At 32.9% G+C, this 23800-nt stretch overlaps 1 protein-coding gene across 1 annotated transcript; it reads left to right on the top strand.

The window, feature by feature from the left end:
- Positions 1-18659: 18659 nt before the first annotated feature.
- On the top strand, positions 18660-20116 carry LOC120218648. The gene is made up of 3 exons (XM_039215576.1): positions 18660-18766; positions 18849-18945; positions 19864-20116. The coding sequence occupies exons 1-3, from the start codon at positions 18665-18667 to the stop codon at positions 20103-20105; spliced, it is 441 nt and encodes a 146-aa protein (XP_039071507.1). The 5' UTR covers positions 18660-18664; the 3' UTR covers positions 20106-20116.
- Positions 20117-23800: the final 3684 nt, after the last annotated feature.

Below are 23800 nucleotides of genomic sequence, written 5' to 3'. Positions count from 1 at the left end.
AAAAAACTCCTAAGTAATTTTGAAAATTAATATAAGATTTTAATGTATTTAAGTTCATGTTTGAGCTCGGCTTCAAGCTTCACGCGAGCTAAATCTAAGAATATTTTGAGTTCAAGTTTTTTTTTTTTGAGTTTAACTCGAGCTTAAGTTTTTATTTTAAGTTCGAGTTGAACTTAATAATTTTAAGCTCGCGAACGTTTTATCCATTTAAATTTAACTTTAAACTTTTCAAATCGAATTGAACCATACAATAATTAAACAATTACATTCATGCAGCTAACACTTCTTCCCAAATCCCAATACGTACCAGTTTTCAAAGTGTGTGGAAAGCTATACTTGTTTAAGAAGTATTAACATGGCAGATATAGACCTAACTTGCTCCATTAGTTCCTTAACAGGTAGATTGATTTTGATAAGATCACAGAGTTTTGTTTGAAAAACTTGGCCAAAGTTTTCGCGGCAATAGATGGCCACTCTAAATTCACAACATTGATATACTCAACCGACAAGTATATGAAAAATGAACTCTCCCACCGGAGATGGATTTTGGGAGGTGAAGGAAAGTCGTTATTCTTAAAAATTTAAAGTTATTATATATTTTAAATAAATATATATATTTTTTGTTAAAGTTTTACTCAAATTTAAAGTGACATAATTTAATTAGAAAATTAATAAACCTAGTTTGATTAAAAATAAATAATTTTATTAAAGTAATTTTTTACTTTATTTAATTTCCTCTGTAATCAAGTATTTATCCCTATAAATAGATACTGGTAAATGTTAGATATCAATTTTTTTCTTTTCCCAATATCTTATTGTATTGTTATTAGTGAAATTATATTCTTCTACCCGTGAATTTTCTCAAAAAGGATTTTTAACGTAAATCTTATCATTATTTGTTTTTCTTTTCGATTGTGTTTATTTATTTGTCGAAAATCGTTTTAATATTATAACACTACTTAAAAGCTATTTTCTCTCTTGTAATTTTATAAATCCAATCCCACATAAAAATTTAAAAATTTGCCCCTTAATATAAAATTTTATATATGTCCCTATCTTCTATAACCGCATCATCCCAATTATATAATTATAACAGTAGAAAGGATAATACCAAGGAACTAAACTATGAACATCATTTCTTTAGTTTTGGAGATGGAGATTTGAATTTGAATTTGAATTTCATTTAGTACATGTTTCAGTCATATTAATTTTAAATTAATGTCAAATAGTTTAAATTTTTTCAGTTAAAATTTAGATATGTTTTGATGGTTCCGAGTGTTCTGATATATTTAGATTAATATCAATATATAACGGCGTGGCGTGTCAGTTGATACATAATTTTATTATTTTAATCTATTCTTTTTAATTATCAAGTTCAAAAACATATGAAACTGTAAAACAAAAATTAAAAATATGAAATATTTGTTATATAAAATGTTTTTAGATAAATAAATAAATATAACCAATTAAAATATTTTTAGATAATAAAAATATAACCACATTACACATGGTGAAATTTGAAACTGCCACGTGTTAATATTCCAAGCTCTCCACATATGATTGTTTTTTAAAGTGCCGGTGTATCTTACTACAGTGCATATATAATAGTCAACAGATATAGAGTTAATTGAATCATATATCCTCAAAATATGACGCTCATTCTAAATTAGTTCCGAAACTTTTTTACATTCTAATTTCATCCCAAGTTTTACGTATATGCTAATCACATCTCTTGTTAAGAAAATCGTTAGACCAAATTATATTATAATATGTTTGAAGGAAAAAACAAAATTTAGGTTAAATTATGGTTGAAACTAATTGCATATTTGGATAAATTTGGGGATGAAATTGAAATATTCAAAAGTTTGGGGACAAATTTAGAAAGAGAGTAATAGTTTAGGGGTGAAATTAGAATGTTCAAAAGTTTAAGGACTAATGTAGAATGAGAGCCATAGTTTAAGAATGAAATTAGAATATTCAAAAGTTTAAGAATCAATTTAAAATAAAGATTATAGTTTGGGTACATATGAAGCAATTAACTCATAGATATATTAATTTGTTAGGATTAAAGTTTTAAAAAAAGACAATTAAAAGAAGAGTAAAATACAGGATTGATCACTTATTTTTTTTATTTATACACTTTTGTTCACCAAATTCAAAAATTTACATTAGGGTCACTTTTCATTTCATATGATCACTAGCATCAAATCTCAAAGAAACCCTGCAGGTCCACAAATACCTGTAGGATAAAGTTCAGTCCAAGGGGACAAGTTGACATCAATGACTTGTTCGAACTCGGGACGTTGCATATTATGGCCAACATGTAATGTTTCTTCTCCATCAAGCTGAGTCGTAGATTGCGGTAGTAAGATATTTTCAGCAACAGACTGACATTCATCTCTGCAAATACTGAATTGAAGATCAAATTAAGCAAAACTAACCATCTTATGATAATTAAAATCTGAACATGTTTTCGCCATCAGCACCATTGAGGAAGAAGAAGACCATTTGAATCCAAAAAGTTCAAGATCTGAACTTGTGGATCTTTTTTGGGTATCCAATCTGAAGTACTTTCTGTAACGAAACCACTTACATCTGCAGCCTCTGGGGCTCCAAAACTAGTGTATTTTTCCTGTAAAACTTGCTGTACGAATCATTATAAATTTCAGAATAACTCATGCATCGTTTGCTAAAGAATTACTCATACATATATACTCACCTTGTGCAATCGCACTTGTTTCAGTGTTTCCTCTAAGATCTGCTCGTGGAACTCAGCCTGACTCAATGTTGTGATTCTTGTAGGTTCACCTTCGAAGATGCTGCAATAAGTTTCATGTTTAGTTTAAGTATTGATTCCATCAAATAGGTGCCATAATCGAAGAGTATACCGTAGTCTTTTCAGCATATCTGCAACCGGGACTTGCATTCAACAATCTCCTGTTGCAATTCCTAAACATATTTTTAATTGAAAGAAGATGACTGCTTAATATAAAGACAACGAAACTCAAAGCTAAACATTGCCAAACACCTCGAGTTTGGAATCGCTGCTCACTGTGCTGCTTTATAGCACCACAAAGGGCAAGAACGTTAAACATGGAGATACAATGAGAAAACCAGAGGTAGCCAAAGGAATCTGAATTACCAGGCAGCTTCATCTCTTAGCTTCCCAACTGTCTTTACTAGCAACTGAAAATATGTATATATATATATAAACACATCGATCTTAAGCAAATTCCGAAGACTGGGATTTAAATGTTTGTAGGTGGAATGTGTTCTTTACCTCTTGATTACGCAGTCTGAACCAGCCGGTGCAAGGTAAAAAGCCAACGAGGCCATGTCAATGAAGCAGAAACGAACACCATACAAATATAAACAAATTAAAATAAAAAAAACAGCTTTCATTACCTTCCTCGTTCATGCTCTGGAAGATTGACATACCGTTCCAGAATCTCCTCGATGCTTCAAGGATATATGTGATCAACTATGATGAAATAGTAATAAAAGGGAATGGAGGAGATATATATGTGGAGGTAGCAGACCTTTTAATGCCAGAGAAGAGAACAGAGGAGTCAAGCATCCAATGGCAACTTCAAATAAGTGTGAAAAAGACAACATGCATCATTCGAGAATTGAAGAGTATATCTTCTTTCCTTAAAGGTCTGAAAGTCGCATGTGAGTTACACATTCAGTGTCAGCTTCAAATAAAGTAATAAAATATGGAATGCACAAAACGTGCTCTCCAAGAATATAGAAACGTATTGTTTTCCTTAAAGACGTGAAGGACACATGTGAGTCAAGCACTCAATACTAACTCCGAATAATTGTAAAATCGATAACGTGTATCCTCTCAAAAATCGAGGAGTGTATCTTCTTTCCTTAAAGACCTGAAGGTCGCATGTGAGTCAAGTATCAATGGTAGCTTCAAATAAGTGTGGAATAGACAACATGTATCATTCGAGAATTGAAGAGTATATCTTCTTTCCTTAAAGACTTGAAAGTCGTATGTGCATTACCCATTCAGTGTCAGGTTCAAATAAAGTAATAAAATATGGAATGCACAACACGTGCTCTCCAAGAATCGAGAAATGTATTGTTTTCCTTAAAGACGTGAAGGACGCACGTGAGTCAAGCACTCAATACTAGTTCCGAATAATTATAAAATTGATAACGTGTATCCTCTCAAAAATCGAGGAGTGTATATTCTTTCCTTAAAGACCTGAAGGTCGCATGTGAGTCAAGCATCCAATGGCAACTTCAAATAAGTGTGAAATAGACAACATGTATCATTCGAGAATTGAAGAGTATATATTATTTCCTTGAAGGCCTGAAAGTCGTATGTAAGTTACACATTCATTGTCAGCTTCAAATAAAGTAATAAAATATGGAATGCACAACACGTGCTCTCCAAGAATCGAGAAACGTATTGTTTCCTTAAAGATGTGAAGGACGCACGCGAGTCAAGCACTCAATACTAGCTTCGAATAATTGTAAAATCGATAATGTGTATCCTGTCAAAAATCAAGGAGTGTATCTTCTTTCCTTAAAGACCTGAAAGATCGCATGTGAGACAAGCACTAAATGCTAGCTTCAAATAAGTATGGAATAACATGTGTTGTCTCGAAAATCGAGGAGTGTATTTTCTTTTCTTAAAAACCTGAAGGTCGTATGTGAGTTAAGCACTCAATGATAACTTCGAACAAATATGGAATTGAAAACAGCTCCTTCAGAAATTGAAGAGTGTATCTTCTTTCCTTAAAGATCTAAAAGTTGCATGTGAGTCACATATTCAATATTAACTTCAAATAAAGTAATAAAATATGAGATATACAACACGTTACTCCGAGAATTAAGAAATATTGTTGAAAACATTTTTGATATTTCGATATAACAAATTAAGTTAAATGAATTTTAAGATTTTACAAATGATTTTACAAATTATATTCGATTCAATTAATCGAATATAAAATTATTACTCCAAGTTTTTCAAGATCAATTTTAATCCTTACTAAATGTGTAAAATTGTGATTTGTACTTAAACTATTTTTGAAACAATTTTCACAAAGTATTTTGAACCAAAATCAAGCCTTAAATCAATTTTTCAAAGGCATGCACCGATGCATCAGTCCATGCATCGATGCACCTATGATTTAATTGAACATCGAATGCATTTCATGCACCGATGCATTCTCCATGCATCAATGCACCAGGCTATTTTTCAAACATCGAATGCATTTTATGCATCGATGCATTCTTAGTGCACCGATGCACTAAGTGTCCCAACGGTCAAAATATTTGAATTTTACACGGATGCACCGATGCATCCTTGATCATGCATCGATGCATGAGACGCTCCACCCAGAAAAATTAATTGTTTTCACACTTAAACGACTATATTATCTTCATTAATGATCCCCAACGTTCAGAAGTGATTCAAGGTGTATTTAAACAAGCTTAGTAGCCATTGATCAAAAATAAGAAACATCAAGCAACTAAAATCAAGAGAGAATCAAAGAGAAAGCATCAAACCTCAAGTTTGAGCATTTCAAGCCTATTTTCATTCAATATTTATTTTGCTTTCAAGAACACTTTTTGTGCTCAATTGTATTCATCTTTGAGTGTTCTTTTCTTTGTTCTAGAATTGTGCAAACATCTTACCTTGTGAGGTTTTCTTGTAAGTTTGCAAATTTGTAATCTTCTCTTTGAGAAAAGAGTGTTCTCAAGAATTGGGGTATATTCTTGAGAGAGTTGTAAGGTTATCTCTTTGGCCTCAAAAGAAAGAACAAATTAGTGAATTTGTTGGAAAATCCTTAGTGTGGATAGCTAAGGTAGTGGACGTAGACTTTGGTTGAGAAAGTCGAACCACTCTAAATCGCTGTGCAATTTCTTTCAATTTTCTGCAAAAGCTTCCACCAAAATTTTAATTGCCAATTCACCCCCTCTTGGCTGATTCCGTCGATCGATTAACTCAACAATTGGTATCAGAGCCTAACTCATTTGAAGGTTTAATCGCCTCTTGAGTCGATTCGGGAAGAGTTATATCGATAATCAAAGTCATCAATGGCCTCCGCTTCAAACTTCGACTCCGGTCTCGATTCGATGCCCGTCAACAAGCCTCCTTTCTTCAATGGGGCTAACTATGCCTATTGGAAGAATAGAATGATGTATTTCATTCAAGCAAGTGATATGGGAACATGGAATGTCGTAGTAGAATGATACATCAAGCCTCTCACTCATCCAAGATTGTGGAGTGAAGGAGAGACAAAAAATGTTTCAGCTCAACTCCAAAGCCATCCATATCATTTTTTGTGCTCTTGGACCAGAAGAATATGGAAGAGTTTCTTCTTGTACAACTGCCAAAGAAATATGGGACAAACTTCAAGTCACTCATGAAGGTACAGATGAGGTAAAGAAATCTAAAATTAGTATTCTAACGCATAGCTATGAAAATTTCAAGATGAAACCAAATGAAGATATCAAAGCTATGACGGATAGATTTTCAACGATTGTCAATGGTCTCAAATCATATGGAGAGATCATTTTAAATGAAAAGCTTGTGAGGAAGTTAGTCTACTCTCTCCCAAAATCATGGCAATCAAAGAAGACGACAATCATCGAGTCTAAGGACCTAACATCCTTAACTCTTAAAGAGCTAATCGGTTCACTCCTCACCCATGAAATGATGCTTGAAGATGAGGTGGACCTTGATAAGATTGAAGAGACACCAAAGGAAAAGGAGAAGAAGAAAAACATTGGAGTTGCTCTCAAATCCACAAAAGATGAGAGTGATTCGGATGAAGATGACGATGACGAGGAAATGACATTGTTTGCCAAACGGTTCAGAAAAATGATGAGACCTTACCGAGGAAGAAAATTCAAACGAAATGAAGGCCTCAAAAATGAACCAAAAGAGAAAGACCCAATCATTTGCTATGAATGAAAAAAGCCAGGGCATGTCAAATATGATTGCCCACAATTGAAGAGGAAGGGTCAATCAAAGAATAAGCACACGGCTCATGTGGCTACATGGAGTGATGAAGAAGGTTCCGATGAAGAGGAACAAGAAGTAGCAAACTTGTGCTTGATGGCATTCGGGGAAGATTCTAAGGTAACCTCTAACTCATCTGATTTTGATGATTTATCTTATGATGAGCTATTAGAGGAATATAATGGGTTGGCTTCGGATTATGAGAAATTGTTTTTAAAATATAAAAATGATGTTTCAAAATTGAAAAATGAAAATAAACTCATATCCAAAACCAACAACGATCTTGAAAGTAAAATCAAAGATTTGCAAATCAAACTAGAAGAGTTTGAAAAGAAAAATTTAGATTTGCAAAATTTACTTTCAAATGTCAATGATGATCATCAAAAGAAAATTGATGATCTTAAAACTTCTTTTGATAAAGTTGGAATCAAACGTTTTGAAATTGGAGAAAATTCGAAATTCAACTTTGTTAGAAAAAGTTTTAAAAACTACAATCATAGAGATCCCCAAAGAGCCTCTAATGGAAAAATCGTTAGAAGTATATGGGTTCCTAAAGAACTCATTACTACTAAAGATAAGGATATCCTACACAAATGGATACCTAAGGGGACTAGAATTTTGGAAACTAATGAATATGGACCCAAAAGAATTTGGGTACCAAAAATTAGAAATTAATCTATGTTTGTAGGAAAAAGAGCATTGCTACAAGGCACGGGAAACAAATTCAAACTCTTGGTACCTTGATAGTGGATGCTCAAGACACATGACCGGAGACAAAAGCCGGTTCATTAAGCTTAACGCCAAAAATGGAGGAGAAGTGTCACATTGAAGGTATTGGTACTATTGGTAATACCTCTTCCATATAAAAATGTTTTATATGTGAATGGATTAAAGCATAATCTATTAAGTATTAGTCAATTTTGTGATAAGGGATTCAATGTCATGTTTGATATTAATGGTTGTAAAGTCATTGACATTGCATCTAATCAAATTATGCTTGTTGGTCATAGAATAGGAAACATATACATGGTGCATTTAGATTCTATTGATATGACTAATTTGTGCCTAGTTGCTAAGGATGAACATGATAGTTGGTTATGGCATAGGAGACTAGGACATGCTAGTATGAGTGTTTTGCAACGCCTAATTCAAGGTGATTTAGTTCGAGGGTTGCCTAAGCTTAAATTTGATAATGATAAAATCTGTGATGCTTGTGCTAAAGGAAAATAAAAGCGAGTTTCTTTTAAATCCATTAATGACGTATCAACTAGTAGAGTATTACAATTGATCCATGTAGATCTTTTTGGGCCAACTAGGACTACTAGCTTGGGTGGAAAACAATATGCATTTGTCTTGGTAGATGACTATTCTAGATATACTTGGGTTCTATTTTTAAGTACTAAAGATGAAGCATTAGAACAGTTCATCACATTTTCAAAAATAATCCAAAATGAAAAAAGTTACTCTATAACTAGTGTTAGGAGTGATCATGATACTGAATTTGAAAATCTTGGATTTATTGATTTTTGTAATTCTAATGGTATTAGCCACAATTTTTCAACACCTAGAACCCCTCAACAAAATAGAGTTGTTGAGAGGAAAAATCGAACTTTAGAAGAAATGGCTAGAACCATGCTTTGTGAAAATAATTTGCCAAAATATTTTTGGGCGGAAGCCACAAATACCGCTTGTTATGTTATAAATCGAGTAATGATTAGGCCAATTTTAAAGAAAACTCCATATGAAATTTTCAAAAATAAAAAGCCTAACATTAGTTATTTTCATCCTTTTGGATGTAAATGTTTTGTTTTAAACAACGGTAAAGAAAACCTTGGCAAATTTGATGCTAAAAGCGATGAAGGAATTTTTCTAGGTTATTCCTTAAATTCTAAAGCTTATCGAGTATTTAATAAAAGAACTTTAGTTGTAGAAGAGTCTATACATGTTGTTTTCGATGATAATCCCCTTCCGAGGAAGGATTCTTGTGTGAATGATGATGTAGGTGTTATAAATACAAATGACGTTAGACATGAAGTTGGAGAATCATCATCAAAGGAAGAAACAAAAAATGAGGAAACTCATGATCCTCTTGAGAATCCAACCATTGAAGAAAGGGAAGTATCTTATCCAAGAGAGTACAACTATGTCAAGGGTGGTGAGATTATAGGTGATCCATCCAAAGGGGTAACAACTCGATCTTATTTTAGAAATATTTGTAATCATGTTGCATTCATTTCATGCATAGAGCCTAAGAATATTAAAGAAGCATTAAATGATGAACATTGGATTATGGCTATGCAAGAAGAATTAAATCAATTTGAGAGAAGTAAAGTATGGACATTAGTTGAAAGGCCTAGTAATAAATCTACTGTAGGTACTAGATGTGTGTTTAGGAATAAGCTTGATGAGAGTGATAATATAGTGAGAAACAAGGCTAGACTTGTTGCTCAAGGGTATACTCAAGAAGAGGGCATAGACTATGATGAAACATATGCTCCCGTAGCTAAGATTGAAGCAATTAGAATGTTATTAGCATTTGCATGTTTTCATGAATTTAAATTATATCAAATGGATGTTAAAAGTGCATTTTTAAATGGTTTTATAAAAGAAGAAGTGTATGTGGAACAACCTCCAGGTTTTGAAGATTCAAAATTTTTGGATCATATTTTTAAATTGACAAAAGCTCTTTATAGTTTAAAACAAGCTCCTAGAGCTTGGTATGAAAGATTGTCAAATTTTTTAATTGAAAAAGGTTTTTCAAAAGGGAAGGTTGACACTACATTGTTTTTAAAGCATAAAGGTAAATATTTATTAATAGTTCAAATTTATGTTGATGATATAATATTTGGTTCTACTAATGATGCTCTTTGCCAAGAATTTTCTAAGCTAATGCAAAGTGAGTTCGAGATGAGCATGATGGGGGAGCTCTCATATTTCTTGGGACTCCAAATCAAGCAAAGAAAAGATGGCATCTTCATCAATCAAGCTAAGTACATCAAAGATATGCTCAAGAAGTTTAGAATGGAAAATGGCAAACCTCATGATACTCCAATGAGCTCTTCAACAAAGCTTGACTTAGATGAAGGAGGTAAATGTGTAGATGTTAAATTATATAGATCCATGATTGGCTCATTGCTTTATCTAACTGCAAGTAGACCGAATATTATGTTTAGTGTTTGCTTGTGTGCTAGGTTTCAATCATGTCCTAAAGAATCACATTTACTAGCCGTTAAGAGAATCTTTAGATACCTTAAGGACACTCCTAGTATAGGACTTTGGTATCCTAGAGACTCTAGCTTTAGCTTGCATGCCTTTTCTGATGCGGATTATGGAGGATGCAAATTAGATAGAAAAAGCACCTCCGGTAGTTGTCAATTCCTTGGAAATATGCTGATTTCTTGGTTTTCAAAGAAACAAAATTGTGTTGCATTATCTACCACTGAAGCGGAATACATTTCAACCGGTAGTTGTTGTGCACAAGTTTTATGGATGAAACAACAACTTTTTGATTATGGAATTGAAGTAGGTACCATTCCTATCAAGTGTGATAATACTAGTGCTATTTGTCTCACTAAAAATCCCATCCAACACTCTAGAACTAAGCACATTGAAATAAGACATCACTTCATTAGAGACCATGTCACTAAGGAAGATGTAGTTCTAGAATTTGTTGATACTTTGCACCAATTAGCGGATATTTTTACAAAACCCTTAGATAAGGAAAGATTTTGGACACTTAGGAGAGAATTAGGTTTAACTGACCTATCTTCACTTAGTGTTTAAAATAATTTTAGCACTTTTAATAAATATTGAAAAATGCTTATAATAATAATCTTTGATTGCATTCTTGCTATTAGTTAGGGGGAGTTTATGATTCTTAGTGAAAATTAATTTTATGTTCAAAAAAAAAATGTTTAAAGATTAATTTAATTGATTGAACATAATTAATTTTTGATATATGAGTTGCCAATACCACTAGAGCCTATTAATTTAGCATTTTTAAGCGTTTTTTAAAACGGATTTTTGACATTTTTGTGTTTAATGCACCGATGCACTTAACAATGCATCGATGCATCCCTTTGAATGTGCATCGATGCATCCGCATGATGCACCGATGCATTCCTTGAATATGCATCGATGCATAAGACCATGCACCGATGCATCCGTCGGGTTTTAGGTTAAATTGCTTCATCTTCTTCGTTTTTCTATAACCCAAAACTCTCCAAACCAGCCATTCGACCCCTCTCTCCCTCAAATCTCTATTTTTGCTCAAAATCTTCGGGAAATCATCGGATTCTTCAAGATTTTCATCCTACAAACCTGCTACAATCATTAAATCGCGCAAAACAACTCCTCATTCCCCTCAATCCGAATTTTTCAAGGTATTTTTTACAAAAACTCTATTTTATTAATTTTTGAACTTAGGACTAGTTTAGATTAGTTCTAGTTTGAAATAATTATCGGGCATTGGTTATATGATGATTCTAAACTAGTTTCTACAACGAATTTCATCAAAAACATATAATTTTTCAAAAGTATTTTTAAATTTCGAATTTAAATTTTTTTTTTCTCGAAAATTAAGTGATAGTTTTGATTTAATTGTGTTGTTTTCATGAAAACTATACATATTATGATATTATTTTAAAATAGTTTTTCAAAACTTTGCCCATTAGGATTATGTTAGAGAACCTTGAATTATTGAGGACTCATTTGAGTTTTGGGATTGATTTTTGTGCATACATTTTTTTTTAAATTGCAGGTGATATTTCTTTTCCGATTTCCCTAACCATGTCTAATCCCAAACGTCCTAGGTCATCCTCGAGTCGGTCTCACCAAAACCGTCCTCCCGCTCCTAGACCCCAAAATCCATCCAATATTCCTTCATCCCTCATTAGTACTTGTTTTAACATGCCTGAAAACCGTAGGGATGAATTGTACTCTAGGTACATGAACTCCTTCCAATCCTATCGTATTAGGGAAGAGCGTATTCCTTCTCTACAAGCTATGATAAAACTTGAATTTGAATACCTCTCAATTTTTCGCCGATGGAAGTTTGATAAACTCTTTTCTCTTCAACCCATCGTCTTTCACCAACTTGTTCGCATTTTTTATTCCAATACGGTTTGTATTCAGAACACAACTCAGTGCGGTACTATAGCGATTAGATCCTATCTTTTAGGACAATATATCACTATTACTTCTGAATTTATCGCTTCTCATTTTGGTTTAGATGACGAGGGTTTATTTAATGAGAAGGAAGATGTGGAATATCCATATCTCCCTAATGCTAGTGTCAGTACCTTTAGGTCTTATCACGATCGATTTCTTCACTTAATGATCTCTTGGTGGTTTAGACCATCCGCAGGTCGGTACTCCACACTACGTACTAGAGACTTATGGTGGATGCACTGTATAAAGAACAAAAAGAAAATCAATTTTCCACATATTGTCTTTAGCGCGCTTGTCGATATCATAAACATCATTCCCTCAAAGCATGTAGAAACCCTACCTTATGGTTGTCTACTAAGCAATTTGTTTATCAAACTCGGCCTAGATGTCTCCCTCGACAATCCTATCCCGCTCCAAAACCCAATCAATATCACATCCTTAAAGAAATCGGATTGGAAATTGGATGAGAACACCGGATTATGGTCTTTTCGACCCGGTAAGCAAACCTCGGGAGCTAGTTCTTCACGAGCTGCTCCTAGCTCTTCTCGTGTTCCTCCTCCGGCTGCGGATGACGATCCCGAGCTTCAAGGGATATTTCAAGATATTGACGATCCAACTAATGCACCGGAACCCGCTCGGCAAGAAGATCAAACACCACCTTATTTCCAATCCTTTTTAGAGGCGTTTGATCTACGATTTGCTTCCATGGAGTCTCAGATTACTGAGTTTCAGAGGGAGATGCGTGATCGTATGGATGCTCTTACTCTTGAAGTTTGAGCTCATTATCCTCCTCCTCCCGATCCTCCGATGGAGTAGATTTGTATTTCTTGTCATGCTTTCTTAAATTTAAAACTTGGGATTGATTTTGATATTTCTGGTTTGCTTGTTTTTGGATACTTTAACTTTGTTGGTTGATGAATGTTTGGACTTATTTTATGAATGCTTGAACTTAATATATATATATATATATATTTGGTTTGGTTAAATTTTCTTATTTTTTGCATCATTAGACATATATGACCAATTATCCATTGCATGTTATATGAATATTGATTTATGAAACTAATGGCTAATCTCTCTTTTGATTGTGATCTTAGCAGCTTAAACTTTATTCGATTGGCTACATGATTTCAAAACCTTGTTTAAAATCTTTTACGAGTCTTTTTGATTTAACAAAAAGGGGGAGAAAAGTGTGTTGAAACGTTTTTAAAGGGGATAAGTGTTATAGTAAGGGGGAGTAATTTCAAAACTTGATTTTAAATCTTAAAATTACTAAAATGTTTTGTTATATCAAAAAGGGGGAGATTGTTGAAAACATTTTTGATATTTCGATATAACAAATTAAGTTAAATGAATTTTAAGATTTTACAAATGATTTTACAAATTATATTCGATTCAATTAATCGAATATCAAATTATTACTCCAAGTTTTTCAAGATCAATTTTAATCCTTACTAAATGTGTAAAATTGTGATTTGTACTTAAACTATTTTTGAAACAATTTTCACAAAGTATTTTGAACCAAAATCAAGCCTTAAATCAATTTTTCAAAGGCATGCACCGATGCATCAGTCCATGCATCGATGCACCTATGATTTAATTGAACATCGAATGCATTTCATGCACCGATGCATTCTCCATGCATCGATGCACCAGGCTATTTTTCAAACATCGAATGCATTTTATGCATCGATGCATCCTTAGTGCACCGATGCACTAAGTGTCCCAACGGTCAAAATATTTGAATTTTACACGGATGCACCGATGCATCCTTGATCATGCATCGATGCATGAGACCCTCCACCCAGAAAAATTAATTGTTTTCACACTTAAACGACTATATTATCTTCATTAATGATCCCCAACGTTCAGAAGTGATTCAAGGTGTATTTAAACAAGCTTAGTAGCCATTGATCAAAAATAAGAAACATCAAGCAACTAGAATCAAGAGAGAATCAAAGAGAAAGCATCAAACCTCAAGTTTGAGCATTTCAAGCCTATTTTCATTCAATATTTATTTTGCTTTCAAGAACACTTTTTGTGCTCAATTGTATTCATCTTTGAGTGTTCTTTTCTTTGTTCTAGAATTGTGCAAACATCTTACCTTGTGAGGTTTTCTTGTAAGTTTGCAAATTTGTAATCTTCTCTTTGAGAAAAGAGTGTTCTCAAGAATTGTGGTATATTCTTGAGAGAGTTGTAAGGTTATCTCTTTGGCCTCAAAAGAAAGAACAAATTAGTGAATTTGTTGGAAAATCCTTAGTGTGGATAGCTAAGGTAGTGGACGTAGACTTTGGTTGAGAAAGTCGAACCACTCTAAATCGCTGTGCAATTTCTTTCAATTTTCTGCAAAAGCTTCCACCAAAATTTTAATTGCCAATTCACCCCCTCTTGGCTGATTCCGTCGATCGATTAACTCAACAAATATTTTTTCCTTAAAAACGTGAAAGTTGTGTTGTAAGTCCGACATTTAACGTCAACAATTTGATTACACATAGAATCATGAATGAAGCCTTGCGAAACAAGCAGTGTATTGATTAAGGAGTGATTATTTTCTTTAGAGATTTTAAATTTGAATAGTTATATTTATAAAGTGTACATTATAAATATTTTTTAATCTTCAATGATGTTTAACAATTATTAAAATGACCTCCATGAGCTTTCAGGAATACATTAGCTTGATTAGTGATTAAATTGGTTAACTAGTACTAATAAGTTGAATTTAAATGATTTTAAGTTAATCCTTTAACTTTTGAATAATTATACTTTAATTTCAATACTTTTGAAAAATTTCAATTTGGTTCGAAATCAAGATATTATCTTGAAAATGATTGATGATTGATGATAACCCATTTGTATGCAATATAGATGATTGTATGTCAAAGCATTGCCAATATATGATTGTGTGAATCTGATTTTTTATCTTCAATTCGGTTTTCTTCTAGATCAAGTTGAGGGTGTTACATATCGTCTTTCTTTAGGGACCTGAAGGTTGCACTAAGTCAAGCACTCAATACTGGCTTCGAATAAGTGTGGAATAGATAACACTTATCTCTGTGAAAATCAAGGAGTGTATCTTCTTTCCTTAAAGACATGTAGATCTCATATGAGTCAGGCACTTAAAGCTAACTTCAAATAAGTATGAAACATACAACATGTATCGTCTCAAAAATAAAAAATTATATATTCTTTCCTTAAAAATATGAGGGTCACATGCGAATTTAGGATTATATCTTTTTTTTCTTGAAAGTCGCATGTGAGCCGCACATTCAATGCCAACTTCAAATAAAGTAATAAAGTATAGAATGCACGACACGTGCTCTCCGTGAATCGAGAAATGTCTTTTTTTTCTTAAAGATGTGAAGGTTACCCGTGAGTCAAGCACTCAATACTAACTTCGAATAAGTGTGAAATAGACAATATGTATTACCTAAAAAATCAAAGAATCTTTTCTTAAAGACCTAAAGGTCGTATATGAGATAAGCATTTAATGTTAATTTTAAATAAATATGGAATAGACAACACGTGTCGCTATGAAAATCGAGAAGTGTATATTATTTCCTTAAAAACGTGAAGGTCATGTGCGAATCAAGCACTCAATACTAGATTAAAATAAGCATGAAATAGACAACTTGTATCCTCCGAGAATAGATGAGTGTATCTTTTTTCTTGAAAGACCTGAAAGTCGCAGGTGAGTCACACATTCAATGCCAACTTCAAATAAAGTAATAAAGTATGGAATGCATAACACGTGCTCTCCATGAATCGAAAAATGTCTTTTTCCCCTTAAAGACGTGAAGGTTTCACGTAAGTCAAACACTCAATAGTAACTTCAAATAAGTGTGGAACATACAATATGTATTCCCTCAAAAATCGAGGAACATATCTTCTTTTCTTAATGATTTGAAGGTCCCATATGAGACAAGCACTTAATGTTATTTCAAATAAATATGGAATAGACAAAACATGTCACTCCGAAAATCGAGAAGTGTATCTACTTTCCTTAAAAACCTAAAGGTCGTGTGCGAATCAAGCACTCAATGATAACTTTTGAACAAATATGAAATAAGCAAGACGTATCCCCAATAATTGAAGAGTGTATCTTCTTTCCTTAAAGATCTGAAAGTCGCATGTGAGTCAAACATTCAATGCCAACTTCAAATAATGTAATAAAAAATGGAATGCACAACACGTGCTCTCCAACAACTTGTGAGTCAAGAACTCAACACTAGCTTTAAATAAGTGTGGAATAGATTACACAAATTCCCTCAAAAATCAAGGAGCATATCTTCTTCTTTTCTTAAAGATTTGAAGGTTGCATGTGAGATAATCACTTAATGTTAACTTCAAATAAGTATGGAGTAGACAGTACGTGTCACCCTGAAAATGATAAGTGTATCTTATTTCCTTAAAAACTTGAAGATCGAATGTGAGTCAAGCACCAATGATAATTTCGAACAAATATGAAAAAGGTCAGGGGCGGACCTCCATGGAATCCGGGGTATCCCAGGCAACCCTTCTTCTAGGGGTGGACCTCCATAGTGCCCGAGGTATCCCAAGCAACCCCTCCACAAATGTCACCCCTAATTCAAATACCACGCCTGGGGCTCTTGCAACCCCAAAGCTCCTGGGTCCGCCTCTGAAAAAGGTAACACGTATCTCTTAGAATTGAAGTGTGGATCTTATTTCCTTAAATATCTGAAATCTTCATGTAAGTCAAACATTTAATATCAACTTCAAATAAAGCATGAGATGTATAACACGTGTCCTCCAAAAATCGAGAAATGTCTTTTTTGTCTCTTAAAGAAGTGAAAGTTACATGTGAGTCAACATTCAACGTCCATGTCAAATAAAATAATAAAGTAAAAAATAAACAAGTGCTGAGGAAATTTAAAGAGTGACAGCTTAATTTAAGGTTAAAAATTGATAATTTTAGGTTACAATTAAAAATGTAATAAAAATTATTATATTTTAAGTTGAGTGTAACATAAATATTATATTTTCGTTAGGTTTAATAAAAAATATTAGTAAAAATATAATATTTTATGTTGCGCTCAACCTAAAATATTATAATTTTTATCATATTTTTTGTTGCATCCTAAAATCATCATTTTTTAATCTTAAATTAAGATGTCGCACAACAAAACTATCCACAAAAATATCTTTCGAGACTCTAGAAGTATATCCTCTTTCTTTAAAGATCTAAAAATTGCATGTAATTCAGATATTTGATATCAATAAATAAAATATAAAGTAAATAACATATATTCTCCAAGAGCTGCGCGCGCGCTCATATATATATATATTTTTTCTTAGAGACTTTAAATAAAGAATGATGAATCAAGCACCGCTAAGCTAGCAACATACTAGTATATAATTCATGCCATTATAATAGATAATAGAAAATAATAAAATTTAAGTTTTGCCATTATAACAGATAATTGAAATTAATAATTTCAAGTTTTTATTCTCATAATTTTTGAAAAAATAAATATGTATTAATAGAGTTTATATATACTTACATAATGTAAAACTTTTTAGTTTTATATAGATTTAAGATTATTAGATAAGTGAAAATAAAATGTTGAGATTAAATTGTCTTTTTTAGTGAATATTTTTTTTTATTTTCTACTGTTAATTTCAACAATTTATTTACACACATTAGCAATGTTAAATCCGTATAAAACTAAAAATTGTGTAAAATTAAAAAGATTTATACTATGTAAGGAGATCATACCTCATATATATTTATCAAAACTATTTTTTTAATATGAATCAAATGACTTTAACAATTAAATTGATAATCCTTACCTCTAGATGTTTTGAATTTGAGTACGTCGTCTTTAGAGGTTTTTTACCATTTATTGTTAAGTAAGTGAAAATATTTCATATCAATATTACTTTGTAATCCCCAATTTTTGAGTGATTCTGCTATCTTCATGCCTTCCTCGTTTATACTGGTTTCACCCCGGAATTCCTTCGGCTGCTGGCGACGCCAATGGTAAATGGGTGCGTGAAACCGCCGACATTGAAAAAAGAGCAGCTTTTAGCTTTGTCACGTTCAACAATACTCGTCACTAATTCTCCCGCCAATCACAAACGTAACCGTTACTTCTTCGCATCCATAAAAGCCACTATCTTCTCCTACCTTTCCATCCATCTTCACTGCATTTCTCTCTGTTTTCCAAATCCCATCCAGCATGTTCAGGCATGACATGATACCCTTCACCCACCCTGATCAACTCCCTCGGTGGCGGGGCACTTGGTCACGATTCCTACCTCCTCTGTCCTTTTGGTTATGTGGCATGTCATCCTTTCACTCTGTTTTTTCCTTGTGAATAATTTTATGTTCCATTGACCCTTCAGTTGTTTTGTTTTTTTCTGGTTTTGCAGCGACGGTGATCCTCCGATTAGAGTGCTATGGGGATCACCATCTGATGCTTGGACCGAACTCTTCTCGATTGATGCAGGCCAGTGCTGTTTTTGCAGAACAGGTTAAAGTAAGAGATGAAAATGGTACAAGGACTCTTGTTTATGGGTTTTCAGAGGAGCCGGAACAAGGAAGCAAATTGGAGCTCTTCAAGCTATTTGATTGTTGGATCATATGACCGGAAGGTATGTATGTAACATTAGATGTCTGGTTTGAGTTTTCGTGAGGTTGAAGCCTGTGTAGATAAGATTTGAAATTGGATTTCAGGGATACTCTTTGTGGTTAAACAAGGGTTCTAAGATCTGCATGAGATGGGCCACTCAAACCAGTAGATCAGACAAAATCGAAATCCTTTTGATTAAAGGTAAAGTTGTCTTAATCTTAACTTTATTATACCTTCGAAAACCTATCAAATCCTCGTCAATAAAAAACTTTTAGAGATACCACACTAACTCTAAAATCACAGATCGATTTTCAAAGTCATACTCTTCGATTTTTAACGTTGACAGAGCTAAGTACATAAGGATCAAGTGCATCCTCATTATTTAGGAAAAAAATAAAATTTAGTATAATATGTTAAATAAAAATAGAAGAAATTTTTTTTGCACCCCCATTATTTTTAAGAAAATAAAATTAAAATTTTAGACCTTATTTATAAATTTCTGGATCCGCTACTGCACCAACGGCGAAAGATTAACACATAAAAACCAATCAGAAAATCTGAAAGAAGATCTCTCTCTCAAACTCTTTGATCTTCAATTTAGAAGAATTTTTTCTCTCACGTTATTTTTTTCCTCCTATCTCTCACAAAAATTCACGAGTTAAACAGTCGTTTTTACACCTAGGGGTGGAGAAATTATTAAATGTAGTTTAATATATTAAGGGTAAAAGAAAAAATAAAAATTGTTGCTACCCATTTTGTTAAAAAAATGAGTATTAAAATTTTTGAACCTTTATTTTTTAATTGGACCCATTGATGGTTATACTAACTTCGACTCTACCTAAATCAAAAGAGAAACTGTGAACGAACTAGGCATCTTATTCGTTCCCACCAACAATCTTCTATCCGGTTTAGTCCCTCTGGAATGTGGATTGGAAGAACTTACAGAATTAGTTCGTGTTTTTGTAGAAAGAATAGGAGAAGACTCATTGCTGCCCGAACTGACGTTTCCCTTCTATGCCCTTTTCTTGAATGAACAAATGACTGGTAAAATCCATCCCTTTACCTTTTTTTTTCTTTCAGGGAAACTATCTGTTGTTTATTCAATAGTTTTTATTTCAGGTAAAGAAGCTGAGTACACCATTGATGAAGATGGCCATTACTATGTAGGTGTGACTAACTCGAACCCCAGAAGCATAACGATGACATTTAACTTAACTGTTACAGCCATGGTTTATGATGTATCAAAAGCCACAAGTGTGTGTTCAGCACTAAATGGATCATGCTATCTCGATCTTCAGTTTCCCAACACACATTATGTTGTAGTTTCAACAGCTGATAATGTAAAGTCTAAACACTTTTAATAATTCAGTTTAACTTTATCGGTTAGATATCGACTCAGATTCTAACTTTTTTCAGAGTGATATTGATGGACGTTACGTCGAGCTGTCTTTCGATAACCGAGATATCTCGTACATTGCTCTTTTAGGTACCGTATACATATTAAAGACCTGCGGATTAAGTTTTAAACTGCTATGATGGGCTAATAGTTCTGTCATCTGTAGGAATTTTCATCATTATCATGTTGCTGTTGGTGAAATCCCAAGAGTCGTGCGATACCGAGTTCGACTGAGGAACGCCGACCGTCCCTATTTTGCCGAAGAAGCCAGCTTAGCATACCAACGAATCGAGTGCAGAGGAAGACAATGATGATGGAACTGGATCATCGAGAAACTCTTCGGTGGACTTAAACGATGCGAAATTATGCATTATATGCTATGATGATGAACGCAACTGCTTCTTCATTCCATGTGGACACTCTGCCACATGCTTTGAGTGTGCTAAAAGGTACAAACTTAAAGAAAAAGAAAACCTTCTTCTCCACTACATACTCTTGTAAAACCTTTTCACTGACAGATAAAATCTGCAGGGTCATGGAGGAAGATAACAAGATGTGTCCAATATGTCGTAAACTGATTCGCAAAGCAAAAAAGACTGTTTACTCCATAGGAGCGAACGGAGCGGGTCGGAGATGGAGGCCTTTGCAGAAATGTAATATCGGAAAAAATGGTTGAACCAGTTTGAATAAACATGTTTGCTTTAGAAAGACTTGTTCACTTGGTGGACATAAGCTAAACTATGTGTTGCTTTGCAGTGTTTGTGGGTTTATAAAACTCCTTATATAATCTGATGATGTTGGCCTTTATGGAGTTTTACTATGCATAAATATCATAAGTTTTATCTTCATATATATTTGGTCTCATGATTTTTTTATCCTCAAATTAAAAAAAAACATATTTTACCCTCAATTTTTTAAAAGATCATTTAAATGTATATTTTTTTTAATTTATAATATCATGTTAAAATAATTATCCACTTCTTAAAAGTATTTTCCAAAAGTAATTTTCTACATCACTTTTTGAAAACAATGTCAAACTAAAAAATAACAAATTTATTAAGTTGACGTTAATTTTTTGGTTTTTACAATTTTTAATAGTTCTTATAAATTTACAAATTTTAATATATTTATTTATATTTTTATATTTTCAATATTTTGTAATTTATAAATGTATTTATTATTTTAAATATTTAAAAATCACAAAAAAGATAAAATAATTGATATCAATATTAATAAAACAAACATAATTATTACGAGAATAAATTAGAAGTACAAATCCTTTCCAACACTAACCGCTATTAGATTATGCAAGACGCACACTTAACAGCTTCGCTTTCTTACTTGATTTACGACTCTCTAAATTCACTCATTTAACGGTCTTAAATATGTGTAAAATTAAAAAAGTTTTACATTGTATAACAAGATCTTATCCCATACATATATGACGCTACTTTATTAAGGATAAAATATACAAATGATCATCCAACTATATGGTGCTACTTTAATAAGTCTTCCGACTATTGAAAACTATAAAATAATATCTCGACTATAAGATATTGTTTTATTGAGCCCATTAACTATTAAAAGTTACAATATAGTAATCAGACTATTCATATGTTCCAAGCTCGTCCTTTTCTGGTAAAAAATTGGTAGTCGTCTGAGCCGGACGTTAACATGCTCACTGAAATATGATAAAATCTTATCCCATAACTGTTTGAGTTGTGTTTTATAGATCAAGTCTCTATTTACATTGTATCGTCAAGCTAGTGTTTGAAACATTATGTCGTCACGTGAGTGTTTGAAAGAAACAACGATCACAATAGACATCATTCAAATATAATTTTATCATTATCTCAGTCAGCAAGTTAACGTCCAGCACAGACGATCGCTAATTTTTTTTAACGGAAAATAACGAGTTCGGAAAATATGAATAATCGAGTGACCATTTTGTAATTTTAATAACCGAGAGACTCAACAAAACAACGCTCTATAATCAAATGATCATTTTATAATTTTTAATAGTAAAAAGAATCAACAAATCAACACCGAACTATTTATACACTTTACCCTTTTATTAAAATTAACCAACATGATAAAACTTTGAACTTTTACTAAAATTTTCAGAAAATGTCACTACATACACATTTTTAATGTGATTTTTATATCAAATCGTTATAAGTTGTCTATATCAATTTAAATTCTCTTACACTTTCTTACCCATTTTAATGTTCAAATAAAAAATTATCAAACTCGACTCGAACTTAAAATTAAAAATTAAAGTTTGCTTCGAATCGAAAGTTCCTGAGCTTAAATTTTGTAAGTTCGAATCGAAATAAAAAAAATTGGAGCTTAGCTCGAGCTCGAAAATACTTGAACTCGAAATATTCTCAGACTTAGCTCAATTGAAACTTAAATTCGAGCTCAAACTTAAATCTTAAGTGCATGAAAGTTTTACATTATATATATATATATATATATATATATATATTAAAAAGAATAACATATAAATGTTAATATTAATAATAATTTAGTTTAAAAAATCTAAAATTTTAATATTTTATTTTTTTCGATGTGCTCGTGAGCTTTTCGGGTCGGCTATTAAGTAGCTCACTTCGACTCGTTAAGAATTCAAGTCGAGTTCGAGCTCAAGTCTATTCGATTCGAGAGTCAACCGAGCTTTAACCGAATCGATCTTGAATAACTCGCGAACTATTTCGTCTCATCTCTAGTTACAAGAGATTGAGGTGAGAAATTACAAAGTTTAAAAGCTTACTTGCGCTTGTTTTGTAACCCTGTTCCAGGGAACGTCAGGAGAGTGAGTGGCTTACCAACCTATCTTTCCAGGTTCTCATCTTTTGTTAAATTTCTACCTTCTAGTCTCGGTCCCCTTCAACTCACTTAACCCACTACCAACTATTAAGATAGACAAGTAAGGAATCCTTTTGTAGGTCTTTCACTCTTCACCTGTATTGTGTCAAGTCTTTTCTCACAACAATGGCCGAACCCACAGTTTTCACCCTCCCAAAAGTCGCTCAACATAAATCCACGAACGATCATCAGCTTGTTATCCGCGGCAGAGTAACCCTACTTTCTTTTTCACACAAACTGACCGATCATATCCTAAACGATCCACGGGGAGAAGAGGTGTTGTTGGAATCAGCAGGGAAGGATGCAACGAATAAATTCGACGATACTGGAAATAGCAAGACGATTAAGTATTCAGCACTATTATTGTTCCTTTTTATCTTCACTTATAGTCCTTTTTGGTTATTGCAGTTGATGATTATAGGGATGAGTTACCAATTTATCATAATCGATTACTATAGTCAATTGGTAAAATATTATAGCAACAGAAGGCGCCGATAAACGAAATCTATCAAGATCTGAATTAGGAAAAAAGGAAGGAGAAATTAAAAGCGAGAGAGGCGGAGACCGATTTATTTAAAACTGCAGGAAAGAAAGGACGGTCAAGTTCATAGGCATAGGAATAGCAGAATTTATTGATCGAAGCTGGAACTTCATAGAAATGTCAAGCATTTGTCATGGTTCACTACAAGGACGTAATTATAAGTTAATAAAAAAATTAGGAGCCATTCCTCAAATTATACCCTTTGTTTGCCGGAGGCAACTCTGGAGGGGAACTTCATAAACACAAACATG

This window comes from Hibiscus syriacus, unplaced genomic scaffold (genome assembly GCF_006381635.1).
Source record: "Hibiscus syriacus cultivar Baekdansim isolate YM2019G1 unplaced genomic scaffold, ASM638163v2 tig00110198_pilon, whole genome shotgun sequence".
Classification (NCBI taxonomy): Eukaryota; Viridiplantae; Streptophyta; class Magnoliopsida; order Malvales; family Malvaceae; genus Hibiscus; species Hibiscus syriacus.
Note: the sequence above shows the minus strand (reverse complement) of the source record. Positions and strands in the feature narration are given on the sequence as shown.